Source organism: Phocoena phocoena, chromosome 6 (assembly GCF_963924675.1).
Source record: "Phocoena phocoena chromosome 6, mPhoPho1.1, whole genome shotgun sequence".
NCBI classification, from domain to species: Eukaryota; Metazoa; Chordata; class Mammalia; order Artiodactyla; family Phocoenidae; genus Phocoena; species Phocoena phocoena.
Window position 1 is genome coordinate 82,396,566 of NC_089224.1, and position 19,961 is coordinate 82,416,526.

General features: G+C 48.4%; 1 protein-coding gene across 1 annotated transcript in view; it reads right to left on the reverse strand.

Moving 5' to 3' along the window:
- Positions 1-7,209, reverse strand: part of GABBR2 (gamma-aminobutyric acid type B receptor subunit 2) — a 365,224-nt gene extending 358,015 nt beyond the window's left edge. Inside the window, exon 1 of the mRNA XM_065878972.1 lies at positions 6,889-7,209. Coding sequence (XP_065735044.1) covers positions 6,889-7,209 — 321 coding nt within the window. The remainder of the gene's footprint in view (positions 1-6,888) is intronic.
- Positions 7,210-19,961: the final 12,752 nt, after the last annotated feature.

The following is a 19,961-nucleotide window of genomic DNA, read 5'->3' on the forward strand; positions in this document are numbered from 1 at the left end:
GAGTGACAGCACAAGAGCAGCCTGGGGCCCTGTGTTCTCACTTGGAGGAGAGCCTGCCAGGAGGCTCTGACCCTCACTGGATTTGGGTGAACAGTATATAAATGTGACTGTGTCAAGCAACAGAGATTTCAGGATTTGTCTGCTAACGCAGCATAGCCTAGTCCACCCTGACTAACAAAAGCTATATATCCTCTCTATATATTTATTTAGCACCTCTATTTTCACCCCTATCTTACACTTCCAGCTTGTTCATTTCCCTGTTGAAATCTCACATCTCTTCATGAAGAAGCTGATGGTCCCACAAGAGGGGAGGCCAAACACATGAACAAGAGCTCTTTAAAGATAAAGGAAGCGAGCTAACATGCTTAGCCCAATACCTAGTTCTAAACAGGCCCTAGTGTGTTATCCCACCCACCTTCTACTGGGTGCCTGGCTAGGTCTGAGGAATTGGTCGGGGGCAGGCACGGCATGGCCAAGGGTATTTCCCTCATACCAGGGAAGTTGAGGGGTTGTTGCTGGTGGGAACATGCAGAAGGCAGCTCAGCTTGATCCTGATATATGGGGTCCCCTAAGTCCTATGGTGATGGAGAGGTGGAGCAAAGACCCTGGGGAAGTGATCCAGAGAAATCATTCATCCTATGGGAAGTTAATTCAGAAGGCAGATTCTAATTTATTCACTTATAGTTCAGTTCAGCAAACATTCACTGATGCCCACTGTATGTAAAACCACTGTGGAATAGGACCAGCCCTGCCCTCACAGAGCTACAGTCCAGTGGGGGAGAAACAGACAAAGATGGCTATGACACACAGCAAAATGTAAGATGTGCTGGAAGATACACATGAATAAAGATCTCGTGCTCGCATGGTCTCTCTCCGACACCGCTCTCAGCAACGCGGCATTAGAAAGCAAGATTACAGATAACACGGCTTTACATTTACATCATGTTTTGAGGTTCCACATCCATCATGTTTATCCCTACTACAGATCTGTGAGATCAACATAATCATCACCACATGGTACAGGAATAACGAGAATAGTGACAAAACAGAAGTGAATATTTACTGAGCATTCACAGTGTACCAAGCACTGAATTACTTTACCCGGATGGTCTCATTTGTTCCCCACACCCTATCAGGCAGTTAGTATATTAGCCCCATTTTACAGATGAAGAAACAGAGGCAAAGTGGCTTGCCTAAGGTCACCAGGCAGGTACGTGGTACCCAATGGGGATACAAACCCAGGCCCCCTGACATGCTAAGAAGCTCATCTAACAGGTGCTTGGAGCTAGGGGAGCTGAAGGGTCTGGTTTTGTGCCCAGCCGCATCCCCTCAGGGACTCTCTCCTCATTCCCCTGCAGTGCAACTGACTTCAGTTACTATCTTGCCTGCCAGATACCCCGCGCATGTCATTGCTCCCCCTCTGCCGCCCCTCCCACCCAGTCAGGCCTCAGAGTGCCTCCATCCCCTCACACTGGCTCTCCATCTCTGCTCAGGCCCCAGTATCTCCCCCTTCAACTGCTACAATAGCTTCCTGACTTTTCTATCTCCACCCTCTCCTGTCTACCATTCAGCCTCTATGTTCTTATCAGCCTTAATCTTGTCACATCCATGTTCGAAAACCTCCCACAGCTCCTCACCACTCCAGAATAAAGTCTAAACTTCTTGACAGGGCATTCAAGGCCTTTCATGCCCACCACCAGGCTGCCTTTCCCTCTACGAACCCTGCACTCAGGTGAAAACATAACAAGTCAGTGCTCCCCAGACACACTTCACACTTTGTGGCCTTTATCCTTTGATCCTGGGGATCCTTCCTAGGATCCAACCTCCATCTCCCTGAGCCCACACCTCTCTGTGTCAACATTATATTCACCCTTCCAGACTCACCTTGACTTCTTCTCCTCCAGGAGACCTAGATGTGAGCTTCCCTTTCTCCTAATGTCCCTGGCATCTATTGCTGCTTTCTTGAATTTAGCATTCCCCAAGTGGATATCTGTGATCAGACCCACCTGGCATCCACCCGCCTTTAACAGCCTCTGATGAGCTTCGAGGAATCACCTCTTCCCCACTCTGTATTCATGTGGTTGGGTGGGGCTGGCCTCACCTCCTTCTTCCTCCATGAAAGGCTGGCGGATATCCCAGGCCTGTCAGCATCATGTTATTGGTTCAGGGATAGACACATGACCCAACTCAAGCCAATGAGAGCTGAGCTTGGAATTTTTGTTGAAAACGTCAGGAAAGAAACACTCTTCTTACTGGAGTTTCTAAACTGGGAGTGTGTAAACTTGCAGCTGCTAGGGGCCATCTGTACAGCCAAATGGGGAGAGCCTGACTGAGGGTGAAGCCAAACACAGAGGAAATCAGAGCCAAGCAACAGAGAGGGACTGGATTCAGCCATACCTGAATACAGCCCACTCCAGGATTTTTCAGCCACATGAACCAGTTAAAATTAGGTTTCTGTCACCTGCAACAAGGTTCCTAAGCAATACAACTACTAAGGGTGAGGTACCATGCAAGGCAATGGGGTATAACCACAAAGATGTGAGCCTGATTCTAAAAGAGCTCATTTTCTATCTCTTTATTTCTAAGAACGGCTATGTTGAGATACAATTCACGCACCATAACATTCATTCTTTTAAAGTCTACAGTCCTATGGTTTTTAGTATAGTCACAGAAATGTGCAACCATCAAGACAGCTTACTTTCTACCTTGCACTGAAAATGACAAGCATGTGCTTGCTCTGTTCTGCCCTGTGCACCAGCCCCTCTCCTGAGCCCAGTGCTGGGTTTACGCCTTTCTGTAGTACCAGCAACTGCAGTAGGTGCCCAATGGCTACTAAGCTGTACTCAGACCTCCTGAAAAGCTCGGCCTCCATCCAACAGTTGTTTAGGTCCTCTCTAAAGCACAATGAATGAGAGAACAGATATTTGGCAAAACCACTCAAGAAAAGGATGTGCTCACCGATCACTAGGTTTTCTCTGGGTTTTCCAAGCTGGATCCCTGCAACAGGGTAGACCTTCTGAGAGGTGCACACCTGGAATGTGCTCCTTTGGCTCCCTGAACTTTTCCCAAGTTTATTACAGAATAATTTAAAATAGTACCAAGGGGAAAACATATAAATCCAACAGTAGGGGAATGATTTAATACTTATGGGGCACCCATAGGATAGAATAGTAAATAGCCTCTAAAATTCATCTTTGCAAAGAAGATTTAAGGACATGCTATAACATTAACTGAATGAAACAAAAATAAAAGGGTGCATAGAGATTTCAAGCACACAAAATAGTAAACACCAGCAACTGGAAGGGAATAATACTAATTATTAGATGCAATTACCTTTGTGTAGGTGGATTATAGACAATTTTTTTCAATGCTTCTCTACAATTTTCTATTTTTCCAAAATGAAAATTACTTTAATCAAATCAGAAAAGGTGACATTATTTTTTAACTCATCCCTTGGTTATTATTTACTTTTATTAATGTGGCTACCAAAGAATGAGAAACAATCACATGAAGAACATTTCTGAACCTGCAAAACTTTTATGGAAAAAAAAGACACAGTCCCTCAGAGTCTTTTAAACAAACACGTAAGTAATGTAATCTACCATGTTTACCTTTTAACCTTGACTGCCAGGAGGCTCAGAGCTAAAATTTAATTTACAAAAATGCAGTAACCATCTTAGCCCAGGTTCTGGGTTCGGTAACTTGCATGCTTCTATGTGGTTTCTGATGCTTCCTTTTATCTGTTTTTTCAATTGTCTTGCTTGTGCTTTTATATACTCAAATCTTCCTTGGAATACATAAAGAAGTATTTGCTGATGTGATTTGAGGTACACCAGAGAAGAGAGGTCCTGCCTAGCAGATGCTCTGCTGGGATGTTTCATTTTTACAAACACATGGCACTGAGTGGGGCTTTGAATGCTTTATTGCTATTCTAATTACAGGAGAGGGGCAACTGAATAAGTGTGTGTGGGAGGCTCCTTTATTGAGACAGGCTAGTCCCAATGATCAGATCAACCCATGTTTTGCTAAATCTCCATCTCTTTGAAGACTGTGTGGACAGAGGTCCACCCTGGCTGCCCACTGTCTCTGGCCATTGACTGACAGCAAATGTTAGCAAAGCCAGCCAAAATGTGTTCACCACATCCATCCTGCATTCAAGTCTACAGACAACAAGTGACACACCCAGCAAGTGACAAGGGGGTATATACAATCCATAAAGACATCCTATCTGAATAAAACAGGGTCCACACACTCTAACACAAGCCCCAAACACCCTTTAGATCACTGTGGATTTTGCTGCAATTACCCAGATTGATCCTTTACTTCGGCTTAGAGAGAAAGTACCTGTACTCTAAAGATGGACCACTTGAAAAAATTAAGTATTATATCACCCGGGTGTTCTCCTAACCATGACACTTCATGGCAAGAGATACATATTTGTTTGATTGTAAGCCAAGATTCTTTTTTTTCTGGTGGTAACTTCACTGAGCCTTCATGAGATTTCAGAAGTGAGCAAAACAAATAAGCAGTCAATATTTTAGTTGTGACCATTTTATCACATCTGAAGTCACAATGTCCTACTTGTGAATCCACACCAGAGGAAAATGAAGGAAGGAAGGCAGGAAACGTTTATATAGTGCTTACAGCATGCCAGACAGAGCACTGGCCGCTGCACCTGCCAGCTCAAGGCGTTTTCCATTCCAGCCTGCTATCTCCCTTAAGCATCACAATACCATCCTGGGGAGTACATATAATAGTCCCAGTCTTTCAGAAGTGGAAATCTAGGTTTAGAGAGATCAATACCTTGCTCAAGGTCACCCACAGGGAAGATACTAGGTTTCTGACCAGAAGCCAGGTTAAAGCCACCCCAAAGCCCATGCTCGGTGCCCCTTCAAATGGCGAGATATGCTTCCCTGCTTGCGTGAGGCTGAGATTATACCCTCTGCCCTCCTTCCCCTGAGCTGAAGTGCCTTCTGACTGCCTCATCCTCTTGACTTTAGGCCCCCTCTCACTCAGAAAGTCATCAAGACACACTTGAAAAATAAAATATAAAAGCATCAACCCACACCCTGAAATTGAGCACCCTTCCCTTTGCTGCTACTAACAAGCTAATATGAAATCTCTTTCAGGGAAGCTTTCTGAAGGGAATAAATTGATGGTGAAAACATTATGCAGCTGACAATATTTGGTGATGATGCAAGCAGGGCTGCCCTGTCCATAAATGGTTTTGTCTCCAAAGAACCGGCTCTCCGTGTCCTTTCCAAAACAAAAATAGATAGATAGATATAGATGGAGCACCAGAGAAATAGTATCCAGAAGACATGGTTCGGTATAATTGCATTGCCCTCCCGTTTATGTGTGCCAGGCAACTACCCCAGAGAACTTGAAATGTTCTGGAGAAGACAGGAATGTCATTCAGAAATGATTCCACACGGGTTGGCTCTGCACAGCTACCCAGCTTACATCCTCCTGGGGCAGAGGAAGCTTCTCTGCTTGCAGCAGCCTGCGTGCACCGCCACCAACTGCCACCCGTTTCTTCACCTTTTATTTACAGCGCAGAGCAGGCTGGTTCATCAGTGAAGGGGAGAGGTGGGGAATAAGATGCAATCCAGATTTCTGTTCTTTCTCCGGGGACCAAAAAAGGGGGGGGGGGCACACAGAGAAGGAAGTGTAGCCTAGGCTGCACGATCAACGCGGCAGCGCGACCCTGCTCTCAGAAAGGGGTTTGCACCAGGGCTCGAGCAGAAGCGCCCAAGGAGCCCCAGGAAGCCGGGTCAATCAAGCCCAGCGCCTCGGCCGGGCTTTGGCGCGGTGGAAGAGGCGCCAACCGAGCGTACTGCACAGGAAATCACTGCCCCCTTCAGGCCGCGTCTCAGATGCTGCGGCCGGAGCGTAAGGGCTCCCTCAGTCCCGAAAAACTCGCAAACCCGACCTCGCGCGGCCCGCGATCCCTCCTCTGAGCCCCCTAGGCGCACCCCAGCCCTCGGGCGGGCGGTGAAGGTGTGCACTGTTGCTGCAGCCGGAATGCAAGCTGAGGGTGTGAGGAGGGGGCTTGGGATGGAAAGCTCTCGGCTCTTCGGCTCCCCTCAGAGAAGGGGGCAGGGAGGGCAAACCGGGTGCTGCGCTCCAAGTCCGTGCTTCAAGTCTGCGCCCGGGGAATCTGCGCCTGCAGCCGCCCGGCCACCAGCAGCGGCGCGGCTGCACACCCTCGCGTGCCCGGGGCGAGACCTGATCAGGGCACTCTCTGATCAACCAGCCCGAGGGGGTCTCCTCAGAAAACCGCTCGGGCCATAGGCAGCGCCGGATACATGCAGGCAGCAGCGCTGCAGAGCCGGCGGCCCCACGCCGGCCTGAGTAGTACTGGCTCCGAGCTCGTCCAGCCCTGCTGCGCCCTCCAGCCCCTCGGGTCCCCGAGTCCTCCGGACCTCAAAGCACAGCTCGGCTTTCCTGGATCCGAGAGCAGGCCCGCGGCCTCTCTAGCCCCGGATGGCCCAGTTTAGAGTCAATGCGCCTGTTCTTCCCACCTAGCACTCCACAGCCCCACCAGCGGGGACCTGGGCAGGGGCGACCACTGCAGGCTTTTGGGGAGGTTCAGTTACCACCTTCTCCACTCCTTCTCTGGGCAAAGGAGACCCTAGTCTTCTATCCCACACCCCACAAGCATACACACACATACAATCCCAGAGGAGGAAGATGTTCAGCAAATCTTGGTACTGGCTGTGCCAACCAAGCCCGCGGGACCCAGAGGGTAAGCACTGAGCCCCAGCCCGCGCGGTGCCCTCGGCAGGCTCAATCAGGGCTCTACCCATGGGCCAAAGCTTGCTTCTGTCCAACACGCCCTCCCCCATCGCCCCCATAGCCCCGACGGCACGGGCGGCCGACACTCACCTCGGTGTCGTAGAGCCGCAGGTCGAGGAAGTAGGGGCGCAGGAGCGACTCGTTGCGGATCTGCTCGATAGCCAGTTCCACCGCAGGGAGCACGCCGCGCCCGATGCTGCCCTTGGCCACCTCCTTGGTGAGCGGCATGAGGCCCATGATGGAGAGCGGAGGGCTGCTGGGCGGCGGCCGGGGGACACCCCGCGCCCAGCCCCAGGCCCCGGGCGCCAGCGGCAGCAGCAGCGGCAGCAGCAGGAGCAGCAGCAGGCGCGCGGGCGGCGGTGGCGGCGGCGGCGGCGGCCCGGGCTGCCCGGAGCTCGGCGGGGAAGCCATGCCGCGCCGCGGGCTGCGGGCGCCGGCTCACTCGGCCCGCATGGCCTGGCCCGGCCCGCCGCCCCGCGCCAAGCTCTCCCCGCGGCGCCCGCGCAATGGCGCCGGCCCCGGCTCCGGCTCCGGCTCGGCTCAGAACGGCCGCGGCGGCGGCGGCAGCGGCGGCGCCCGTGACGGATCAATCACGCCGGGAAGGGGTGGGAACGAGCGGAGTGCGGGAGGCGGGGAACGAGCGAGCGAACGCGGAGAGGGGGGCCGGCGTCTTCGCGCGCGCCTCTCTCCAGCGCGGCTGCCCCGAACCGGGCCGCCTCCGCCCGCCCCCGTGCACGCTCTGAGCCGCTCTCCCGCCGGGAGCCGCTCGGCGGCAGCCTCTGGAGCCCGGCCGGGGGAGGGCGGGCGGTAGGAAACGCGGGAGGCGAAGGCGAGGCTGCTCCGCGGCGGCTCGGGCCGCCTCCGGGGACAGGGACGGGCCGTGCGCGCCGGGGGAGGGGAGGCACTGGCGCTGCGGCGGCCGCGGGGAGGGCCGCCTTCCCAGCACACGCACACACGCGCCCCCGGCCCTCCGCCACGCGGGCTGCCCGCGACCGCCCGGGACCTTAGGGCCCGGGTATAGCGGCTGAGGGAACGAGGACGGCGTACTGGCACACGCAGTGGCCGCCGCCGCTTCTCCGAGCGCTTCCTGTAGCACCTGCACGGTGATTTGGGACTGCTTCTTGGAGGTTTGGCTGGGAACGTCTGGTTTGCGAGCGCGCCACTGAGGCGTCCTAGAGGCACCTGCAGCCTACACTCCCCTGCTCTGCGCGGGTGTCTAGGTGACCCTGACTGAGCCCGAAGGGGCGGCCGGGGCGGCCAAAGATGCCAACGGCGTTCGAACGCCCCTTGGTGCTGAGGTGTCCAGCCCTTTGGGCTTGGCTGAAAGCCCCCTCCTTCCCCACCAGCCTGAACCGCCCTTTGCCAACCCCAAGAGAATATGGTCTTCACCTTGCGTGTGCTACTGCCCCCTCCAGGCGTTTGACCTCCCCACGTCCCCATTCCCAAAGGGGGCTCCGCCCTAGAAATCTCCCACCCACCCACCCCCGCCTCCCCAGGTCGGAGTACAGTCCTCAGGCCAGAGCGGACCCATGCTCCCCTCGACTTGGCCCTCTCTATAACAGGTAGCACCGGCTGCACTGACTAGCCTTAATTAAGCAAAGCAGTCCTGTAATCTGACCTAGTGCCTCAGGCCCCGTGTACCTCTCCAAGCTTGAAGAATAGGAACCGTGGTGGTCATGAAAATACAAAATCCCAAGAGGTGAATAATAAGGGGGACACAATAGGACATCAAATCAGAAAACCTCCTTGAGCCTGAACCAACCATTGTGGGCAATATGGATGACCTTGTTAACAAGGTTGGGAATTTAACCTTTACTGAACACTTGCTACCTGCCTTATTATGGAACACACACAATAGCCCTAGGAACCAATACTGTGTTCATCATCCTCACTTTACAGACCAGTACACAGAGAGGTTCCATAGCTTACTGAAGAACACAGAACTACTGAGAGAGGACTGAAACCCAGAGCCACAAGAGCTCTGTACACAGTGCAGTGGAAGTCAGGATGGGGAACAGGTTCCCCTGTGGGAAGGAAACTAGCTGCCCTGACTCTGAATTGTTCTGGACCTTGGTTCCCTTGGGCATGTAGTGAAGGAGCTGGACCACACGTTGTCCACAGACTCGCTCTTCTGGAGTGAGGCAGGGGCAGCCCTGAATCATATGCTATGTTATTATCAGGAAGCATGAAGATGGAAAGGAGAGGCCGAGCCCAACTCCTGGAAAGTAACTTGGACAGTTCTGGGGAAACCAAGCCAAATTCTCCCTGTCCAACTCCTCTTTCTAGGCTTCTGCAGACACCACCTCCCAGGCTCCACTTAACCTTTCCAAGCTGGAGGGTTTGCAAGGGCAGAGCTCACTTGTGCATCTCCACCAAAAAAAAAAAAAAAGTGGTCCAGAGGACAATGTAATCCCTAGATGCTCCCTCAGCTGGTATCTTGACATCACAGATATACCCTAGTCATAGGCTTCTAGCATCTGCCATTCCCCAACTCCTCAGCTCAGGTTTCTGAATGAGCATTTTCACTTTTTTCCTTTTTTTTCCCCCTTAGTCATTTGTGTTTTCCTTGTAAGCCATGCCAATATGGAGTATCCGCTGACACCTACATCTGGGAATAAGTTGAAAGCTGGAATAACTTTGCTTGACATTTACCAAGTGGTTGAAGGACCTGCCTGGCAACTACCTTTCAGCCTCTCTGTCTCCACCTATGAGGTGACCTGGCCTCTACACACCTGGCCTGGGACCAGCCCTGACCCAAGGAGCTCCAATCTCACTCTCCAACAGTCTGGCTCCAGGCCAAGCTGTGATCTCATGCCCCATTTCTGATGTCTGGGCATCCCTCTGGTTCCCAGATCCTATTCTGGCCTGTGTTCCAGTTTGGGTAACTGGATCCCCGGCATTCTTCCTTGGGTCTGAGTTACTGTCTTGGTTACCAGTCTCCACTCCATGTTCTTCTAAACCTGGAGTTCAGCCTCTTGCTTTATAATAATCATTCATTGCTTCAATCAATGTTTTGCAGTGTCTACTCTGTTCTGGGCGGTGTCCTAGGAGCGGAGGATACAGAAATAAACAAGCCAAACTAAAATCCCTGCCCTCATAAAATTGACATTCTAGTGGAGATAGAGAGACATAAACAGAAAGAAGAAGAAGATATTTTAGTATGTCAGTTTATGAAAAGTGCTATGGAGAACAATAAAGCAGGAAAGAGGACTGAGACTGACAGGGTGGGGCTGCAGTTTGAAACAGGGAGGTCACAGAAGGACATACTGAGATGACTTCACCAAAGACCTAAAGGAGGTAAGTAAGCAAAACATGCAAATAGTGTTCCAGGTGGAGGAACAGCAAGGGCAGAGGCTCTGAGATAGAAGTGTGCCTGGCATGTTCAAGGAACTGTCAGGAAGCCAGTATAGCTGGAGTGGGGTGAGCAAGGGGAAAAGCAGTAGTACCCAAGGTCAAAGGCAGGCGAGATCAGGTAGGACCTGGGCATTGTGAGGACTTTGGCTTGCACGTGATGAAGTGAGGAATGACTGGGGGGAACTGAGTGGGTCAGTGATGTGATCTGATCTGCCTATCAAGTAAAGAGTTGTTGGCAGGAAGCGGAGAGACCAGTGAGGAGGCTATTACAATAAGCCACATATGGTAACAAGAACCAGGCTACAAGCAGAGGAGGTGGGGAGAAGTGGCTAGGTTAATAATTGTTCTTCTTATTATTAATGGGAATAAAATGCATTGGCAGATGCCAAGTCCCAGGACTGTGGTAAACAACTTACAAGAAACATAGTAGAGACTTTAGAAAGCGATATGCTCAGGGTCGCACCCCTAGAAAGTGATAAAACATGAATGTCAGTCCAGGTCTGTATGGCTTAAATTCTCATCTTCCTCCCCAAATCCTGCCTCCTTAGCAATCCTTTCTCCCACGCCCTTTTCCTATACACAAGAACCAGTAGCTAGTCTCCAAACCCTAGTTTAGAGGTTGGGGCTGTGTGGAAAGATGATGCTTGTTCCCTTTCTGGGGATCTGGGGGGAGTGTGCATGGTCCACTGGCTGCCTGTCAGCAGGACACCGCATCCCTTTAAGCAGGATTCCGACAATGGGAGGCTAACCAGGCCTCCGCCTGCTGTCTGTCCTCCTTCTATATCAGGCTGGACAACCCTTGCCACTCTGGTGCCAGCTGCTCAGATCTGCATCCGTGCAGCTGTCTCCTCCCAGGAACTGGGTCCAGTTTCCAACACCCTGTTCCCAGTTTGACCTGTCATCCATGCCTGCCTCTATTCTAACTCCCAACAACGGGGAGGTCTTCTTTTACGGTTTTCTTTAAAAAAATATATAAGCCATCTTTGCAAACATCTCCCATGTATTTTTTATTCATGTTTACATTGAAATGTTTCTTTCAACCAAGTAGCTCGGCTGTTTTTTTTAAAGTACATTGTTTGTTTTCATTTCCATTTTTTTAATGGATAAGTTATGAATGATGGATCCAAAAAAGATTAGCTGAATGAATCTAAGTTGCTTTTCTTTTTTCACAAGGCATGTTTTCTAAACCATAAAATTAGGTTTCAGGCATCAAATGTGGTCTGGTGACACAGTTCGAGTAATAATAAAGCTACCATTTATTAAACACCTACGTACTCTGTGCCAGACACCTTGGTATGCATCATCTTAATCTTCATGACTGCCTGAAAAATAGGTGTTAGGATACCAGTGTTTCAAATTATGTGGCTGAGGGCCAGGTGGGTTAAACGACGTGCCTAATGTACTCATCAGAGGCAGCAACGGGGCCCAAACCCAATCTGTCCAACCCCAAACTCCTGCATTTGCCTCTCCTTGAAGATGCCCTTATATAACTGAGGAGGAAATAGTCTTAAAAAAGTAAAGACTGCTGCTGAGGGTCAACATAAGAGGTAAGATGCCTTGGCCAGGATCCCCCACCGAAATAGAGATGAAGCTGGCTCTCCTTTATCAGGGGAGAGCATCTGGCCTGGAGACAGTCTGACTAAACCTTTCAGGAGTCAGTGCCAAGCCTGAGGTGGACCAGCAGAGCTTGGAACCTCTCCTCCCACCCCTGCTCTTCGTGCAGTTTGAGAACTGTGGAAGATGGCGGAATCACCTTGCTCCATGTCGGCTGGACAGGTCCTAAGCGTACATAGGTGGGAAATTTGGTTCATAACTGAGAGGTCTCCAGAAGGATACCACCTCCCATTTAGAGGTTTCAAAAACATTAAGATCCTTTACAAAGGGGATCATAGATGGATAAAAGGCACAGTTTAGGAACAGAGCCTTAGACAGGGAAGCATCCTGCCACGTGTCTGGTCTAACCACTCACTAAACCTTAGGGGTAATGGTGAGTTTGGAGTCAGGCAGTCATGGGTTCAAATTCTGGCTTACCAATTATTAGTGGTACAATTCTGGGAAGTCACTCACTCTCCTGAACTTCAGTTTCCTCATCTCTAAAGTGGGAATAAACGATTCCTCTTTCACAACAACAAGGTTGTTGTAAGGATTAAACAGTAACAACAGCTAATATGTTTTGAGCACTCACATATGCTGGGGACCCTTCCAAGAACTTCCCAGATAATTAACTCCCTTATTAAGTAAGATGATGCATAGTACTAGGCACTTATTAGGCAAACAACTAATAACAATATTAATAGTAATAATAATAATAATAATACCACTGCAGTTGGCAAGAGCAGTGCCTCCTGAGGCTCCCACTCCATTATTTGAATGATGGGGTTTTTGTACATTATTTCTTAGGCTCCACCTATAGCCTTTCTGTAGCATTCATTATGGATCCCAATTTGCTGCTGGAGTCCATGATACTCCCTCTCACCCATGGTGGCCCCTGACCAAAGACAGTTCACAGGTACCTCCTCACTCCCATCCAAATCAAGTCTTCCAGGAGAAATATCCCCAGATTCCTCAGTCTTCCCTGGCCACCAATCTAAAGTCTGTCCTTGGCTATCTTCAAAGATGATACCTAGAAGTGACCACAAACCCTCCACGTGAGCCAGGAAGCACACAGAATAGGAGGGCCATCCCTTTGTGCTCAGGACTCTGGACTGCTGTCCCACTGTCCTCACAGTCCAGAGTTACCTGCACTTTGCTAACAGCCGTATCACCCCTTTGGATCATAGGAAGCTTGTGATTCTCCAAGAGCCCTAGGTTTGATTTCTGTGGAGTTGCTGTGCTTTTTCAAATGAACAGCAGCCACATTTCTTTGATCCTGTTTATCAGCAGTTTAATTCAGCGACCTATGAACAGGCTTGAAACATGCCATTCATAATTATGTCCTGATATTCCAGCCTGTTGAGGGCATCCTGCATCTTAGCACTGTTCTCTTTCATAGTCACCATCTCTCAGTTAGTGTCATTATTGTTGGACAATCTGATTTTCTTCCTTAACCTGAAGCATTGATCAAAATGTTAAAAAGGAGAATGATAAAGATAGAGCTTTGTGACTATCCACACTGGGGGCCTCTGCCCCGTCTGGCCCTGCGACCAAACCCACTGAAAATTCTCCCAACTTCCAAATTCTGCAGCCCATGTCTCTCCATCTTGCACTCCAAAATATGAGAAGCTTGCTAAAGTTTTTTCTGAAACCCTGATGCATACTGTCTCCTTATTTCTCTGACCTGCCAGATTAGTAACTCTACAACTACCGGTGATTATGGCTGGGCTGGTTTTTGGTGAACCCACGTCCACTCCTAAGGACCACCGTCTCTTCTCTGTGTGATCACACATCATTTGTATAATCAGTCCTTCTCAAACTCTGCTGAAGATCAACACTCAAATCCCCTTTTGCTGAGGTCACCCTTTTAGTCTCTCAGAATATCAAAACTCTGCTGCATCCCCCATCGCCTAACCCTTCCTTTCTTTCATCCCCCAAAGATCCTTAGATGCTCTCTCTGATTCCCACCCACAGTTTCATGCCCAGCCCTTCATCTGGACCTGGAGACATGGGCTCATTGAAAGCATCTACGTGCCCTCTAAGAGTCTTCTCATCTCTCATTCCCCTCTTAACCATGCTCGTTCTGCTATTTCTGTTTGCTGGTCATTCTCTGCCAAAACGTCTAGTGTGTCTCTGTCACAAGCCTCGAGATGAGACAGTTCTGCATTCCCTTCATCATTCTCTCTTGCTTGCTCCAAGTGCACCCTACAAAGCCTCTAGGGAGGTCTGTGATGTTCTTCCAAAGCCTCAGTTCATTTTGAGATTGAGTGCCTGTGTGTTCCAGCAGGTTCCTCCATTCCGGACCCTTACTTCCATGTTTTTCTCCATGGCCCTAATTTCTGTGTGTGGCGGGGAGGGTGTTAATTGTATTGAACTACAACATATACACAGAAAAATACAGAATCTTAAGTGCACAGCTCAATTAATTTTCATAAAGTGAACACACCCATATAAACAGCAGCAAGAACCAGACACTACCAGCACCCAGAAGCCCCTGTTAGGGTCCCCTGCCAGTCACTACCCTCCCTCGGGGTAGCCACCATCCCAACAGCTAACATTAAAGATTGGTTTTTGCCTTTTCTTCGTCTTGATATAAATGGAATCACCGTCTGTCCTCCTTTGTGTTTGGCTTCTTTCACTCAACGTTGTGTTTGTGAGATTCATCCTCAATGCTGCGTGTGGTCGTAGATCTTTTATTCTCATGGCTGTATGGCTGCCTCAGCCTTTTACAATCTGACTTCCTCTCATGGATCTGTGTGCAGCCCCTCGGTTTTCTCTCCACCCACCCCCAACCTGGCTGGCTGCAATGGTCTAACTTGTATCCCTACCTCTAATCTTACTCTTCTCCAACCTAACCCTCATCTACCTTGCCAGACTAAACTTTCCAGAGCTTGCTCTAATCAAGTCTCTTCCAGCTCAAAACAATCTATGGTTCTCTGTCCTCTGTGGGTACAAACTCCCAAGACTGGGATTAGGGCTATTTACAATCTGGCTTCAATGTGTCCTCCTTCCCTCCCCACACCTTCTGTGTTCTAACGCTAGAAGAAATTAGATGGCCCATAAACATGCCTGCCCTTTTCTGCCTCGATACCTTTGCTCATGCTATTCCTTCAACCTAGAATATTCTTCTTACTCTTTCTCCCACTGGCAAAATCCTTCAAGACCCAGATCAAATGTCACCTCCCTGTGATACCTCCTCCAGTCACTCCAGCAGAAATAACTGCTACCTTCTCTCAGCTTCCTTAGCAAGGCTTGGTTCATGCTGAGAGATATCACTTATCACTTCCTTAAAAGGTAATTACCACATTTCACCCATTGTAAGACACATTTTTATTCATCTCTGGAATAAAGATGCACCTTGCCACTGATGGCATTTTATAATTGGCAGTATTTCTTTTCTTTCTTGGTGATACACAAAATACTGTTGTCTTGGATTAGATGAAATACAGTATTTCATTTTTTATCTCAGCATATTCTAGAAAGACTCTGTGGTATCATACTACATTGTATAGTTTTCTACATCTCTGGGTCCCTCTCCGTGTGTGAGACCATAAGTACACACAAAGCACGCATCTATGTTCGTTGAATGAATAGGTGTGCATTATTCACCATTACCTGGATGACTTCTGCACATATTTTTATATTGGAGAGAGGAGGTGGCATGGGGAAGCCCTCTCAGTGTGGCTTTTCATGAGGTTCCTCACAAGGAGGAGAGGATTACCCTTTCCTGCAGGGGTGCTGAGGGCCAAGTGATGGTTGGGGAGGGCTGGAGTCAGTCACAGAGGTCTTGCTTCCCTGTGGCTGGCATAGCTTGGGGTTGGAAAAGTCACAAAGGATTCATTTAGTGCTGAATCCTTGATCAGCAAAGCAAACTTCAATGATAACATCCTTCCTATTGGGTAAATATGATTTGCTTTTCAAGGATCTGATTTATAGCCCGGTTTTCAGGAGCACACTATGACCAGAAGCAGTACATCCTATCCTGCCATCTTGTTCCAAGCCTCTTCTGTGAATAACAACAGTGAGTCTTTTCATTTGCTTTTTCCTGATGAAATCTGTTATTCCCTCTGCCCCACCAACCTGGCTCTATATTATATTAAATAACAAAGGACAGAGAAAAGATGGCATCTAACTTAAGTGATATTCTAGTTACTCTTTGCCCATTTCTTAATATTCCAGCCACTCAAATTTCATAGGTGATTTTAGTAAAATCCAGCATATTCTATTATTTTTCAAGCGCTTCTAAAGTTTGGAAACACATCATGCATTGTCAGATGCTTTGGGATGATCCACTTAATGTGATTAATGATACTGTCTTTTTCTGATATCACACCACCCTGCACAACTGTGTAAGCCTAAGAGCCCCTGACTTCAGATGGATCTGTGTCCATGTTTAACAGATTGGTTTGGAAGGAAGTTTGCCCCTATGTTCATCAGGGATCCTGAACCAGGTAACAATTCTACAGGATTTTTTCCAGTTTTAGGTCAGTACGATAAAGAATTCAGTATATGTATGAGATGCTGCTTTCTGTTGGATGGTTTTCCTGGGTATTTCAAGGATGTGGAGACTGCCAGGCCGATGAGCATGATAAAGTTCAACTGCATGGCCATCTGGACTTCCTTTGGGGAGTCTGATTGATATCTTTATTTTGTCAGGATCTTGGAAAGCACTTAATTCTTTTATACAAAGTTAATTCTCTTTTGGCAAATTAGATGCCTCTGGGAATTTTCTAAATTTCATCTTCTCCTTCAAAAGATGGATATATCACTTGTAATGTGAAAACAACAAATAAAAAGTTTCTTACTGTCAGGAGTGGCGACCTTTGGCTAATAGGACCAGGAGTGAGAGGTAATGGAGGGGTGAAAGAGACCTATTTCTCACCTTACATCCTTCTATACTGTTTGATTTTTTTTTTTTTACCATGAGCATGTATTCCTTTTATTAAAAGAAAAAGTTTCTTGTATCACTTTGCTCTCTGTTTTGTTATTGCTTTTGGTTCTACCTTAATTTTGAGAAATTCAGCCAGAAGATGACACAGTTCATTTAAAAAATCCAGCAACAAAACAACAAAATGATTTTTAAAAAACTACCTTTGGATTCTGTTGTTTACTATTGACTTCCCTTTTCAATTCTCTTTTTATTTATGCCCTGATTTTTCCCCCAATATTAGATTTTATCTTACAATAGAAACAAAATAAAACCCTCATGTCTCAAAAATAAACTTATTTGGGGGGAGTTAGGGATCCTCTAGGAAATCTGGGGGAGCTACAGATCCCCTCTGCAGGGAAAGGCACAGACACACAGCTTCAGGGGTGTACCCCCCGAATATCTATTCAATATAACCGAGAGTGTAATGCCCTTTGCATATATTACCTCATTTAATTATCTCATTAACAATTCTGTGAAGCATTCTTATGCCCATTTTACAGAAGAGGAAAATTGGAGCCTTAGCGAGGTTGAATGATTTGCCCAAGGTAGCACAGGGAAAGTGACAAACTGTGGGCTGCCATTCTGGACTTAAGGGACCAACTGGTCTTCCCTGCCATATCACAGCTTCAAGGTTAAGTGGACTGTTGATTTTCCAGCTTCTCATATTGTTTTCTTTGCCATTTCTTTTGGCAAGCTCCCCTGTGGCTTGCATGTTCTTCTCTGGACATCACCTTATGCTGGGTATGAGTGTCCAAGGGGTCAGGTGACTTTGTGTCACTTTGGAGGTTCTCAAGGAACAACCCAGAAGGAAGTCACAGAGTTCGATCTTTCTCACTTCAGCACCCCTGACATGTAACAGCAGGTAAGGCAGGGAAGGGAGATGGGAGTCACAAAGGAGAGACAGAGACATGAGAGCTGCATTCTGTTCCCAATATGCTGGCGCTTGGAAAGCTCCTTGGCTTCAACTTTCTCTTTTTAAAATGTGGGGAATGATGATCGTGAGCAATTTTAACAAGAAACATATTGGGCATTTACCATATTCCTGACCCTGTGCTCAGCACTTTGTAATCAGAAATGGGCAAAGCTGGGACTCTAATCTTGGTCTGAGAGCCTCTAGGGCCTTCTACCCTAAACACTACCATCCCCCTACTATGATACATAACAGAACCACAGTTCCTAACCGATGGGCAGAAGATCAAAGGGACATGAAAAGAGATGCCACACCCTTCCAAATGCCTCTTTTCTCTCTTTTTGCGAAAATGATTTCTTGCTAAAGGTCTACCTATTTAGTGTTCATGAAAATGAGAGTATGATCAATGAAAAATTAACATTCTGTGGCTATTCTTAGGCATTTATTTGTCTCCCAATCCATGATGATAACGTGAACGAATCTGGGAGAAACCCCACTCATTTGGGTTTCATTTTCTCCCTAACTCACATAACCAGAGTGTTACTAGGATTTGCTTTAATTTTAAAATATTTCTGCAGATGTGTGTTTGAGGAATTTACCCAAGACAGAACACAGGACTACCATCTTCATTGTGACCGTCTGATCTGCTTTCATATTGGCCACTTCCATCTCCCTAACAGCCCAAACAGCCCAATTTTGTGCCTTTGTGCACACAAAACCTCCCACCTGGAAAGTTTTTCCCTCCAACTCTGCAACCAGTTTTCAGGGTCCAAATTAAATTCCATCTTCTCCGTGAAGCCTTCCCTGGCTTTTCCCTCCAAGGAGATGACCCCTCTGTCTTCTGAACACTTGCCCTTCACCCTTAACCTCCTGCAGGCACTGAGCACGTCTGACCTTGCACCATCACTGCTGGTGCTCAAGGCTGCCTCTCCACTAGGCTGTGTCTGTCCTTCTCTGTCTCCTCTTCAATCCCTGCCCAGGGCCTGGCACGCAGTGGTCCTCAGAAAGACATCTGCTGAAACACACTGGTGATGCCCAAGACTCATCTTCTTCACTTTCTATCATTCCTCCTATTCCCCTGCTCAGCTCTCCAACTCCTCTGGGTCAGATTCATTCTCCTTCGGGCCCTCCATCTACTCTAACCTTCTCAATTTTATTTCACCCTTCACTTGATGACGCATGTTTTGGTAATCTATTGCTGGCTTGACAAACCATTCCAAGATTCTGTGGCTTAAAAAAGCAGCCACTTTGTTTGCTTATGACTGTCATCTGGGCTGGGCTCAGCTAGGCAGTTCTGCTGGTGCTGCCGGTGGTAACTCATGTGGCTGCGTTCAGTTGGCAGGTTGGCTGGAGGTTGGGCTCAGCTAGGGAGGGTGGGCATTTGGGAATCTCTATGTCTCCAGTTAGTCTTGGAGCCACTCCCTTGCCATGTGGCCTCTGCACATGGTGTCTCCATCAGGGTAGCCAGACTTTTTATATGGCAGCTCAGGATTCTCAGAGGGCAAAAGCAAAATCCCAGACCCTCTTTTAAGTTTTAGGCCCAGAACTGGCACAGTGTCACCTCCATCACTCTCTACTGGAAAGCAAGTCACAGACCCAGCCCAGATTCAAGGGGGGAGGACATAAAAACGGCATGGATACCGGGAGACATGGTTCATTGGGGCAACCAGTGTCACAGACCACCACACCACACGTCAGGGCTATATGACTCTGTGTCTGTCCCCCTCCCATAAGTGGGCAGAGGCTGTGTCCCCAGAAGCGGCGCCGCACCCAACACAGAGTGAAGGACTTAGTGGAGAAGAAAGAAGAGGGAATTCCCCAAATAGGAGTCTGGAAACCTGGGCTCTGGACCAGGTTTACCCCAGTGTGACTTTGGGCCAGTCCCTGCCCCTCTCTGGACCTCAGTTTCCCCATCTATACCATGAGAGGTCGGACAGGTCTTTAAGATCTTTCGCATGTAGCTGACATTCTGTGATTCTACCAGACACAGTACTGACCACAGACCCATGTCCCAGCCACACCCTACTTCTGGCTATTCCCCGGATGGGCCATTTTTAGGCCTCTGCACCTTTTCGTATGTTATTCTCTCTGCCTGGACTATCATATTCTTTTCTCACTCATCCCTTCAAGACATAACGTGCATTTTTTAAAGCTCATGTGCAGAGGGTGAGTTGACCACCTCCTCGGCTTGAGACACTCATCATCGATTCCATACAGTGTTCTTCTCCCGCTTTGTTTTCCCTTCATCCCCAATCCCCATTCCTCCCCCAACCCCAACATGGTCACTCCTCCAATGTGCCCGATACAGATCATATGCTGTCTAACCTTGTAAAACATCTGATCCCCTGGCAACAGGTGCCCATGCTACCTCCACCT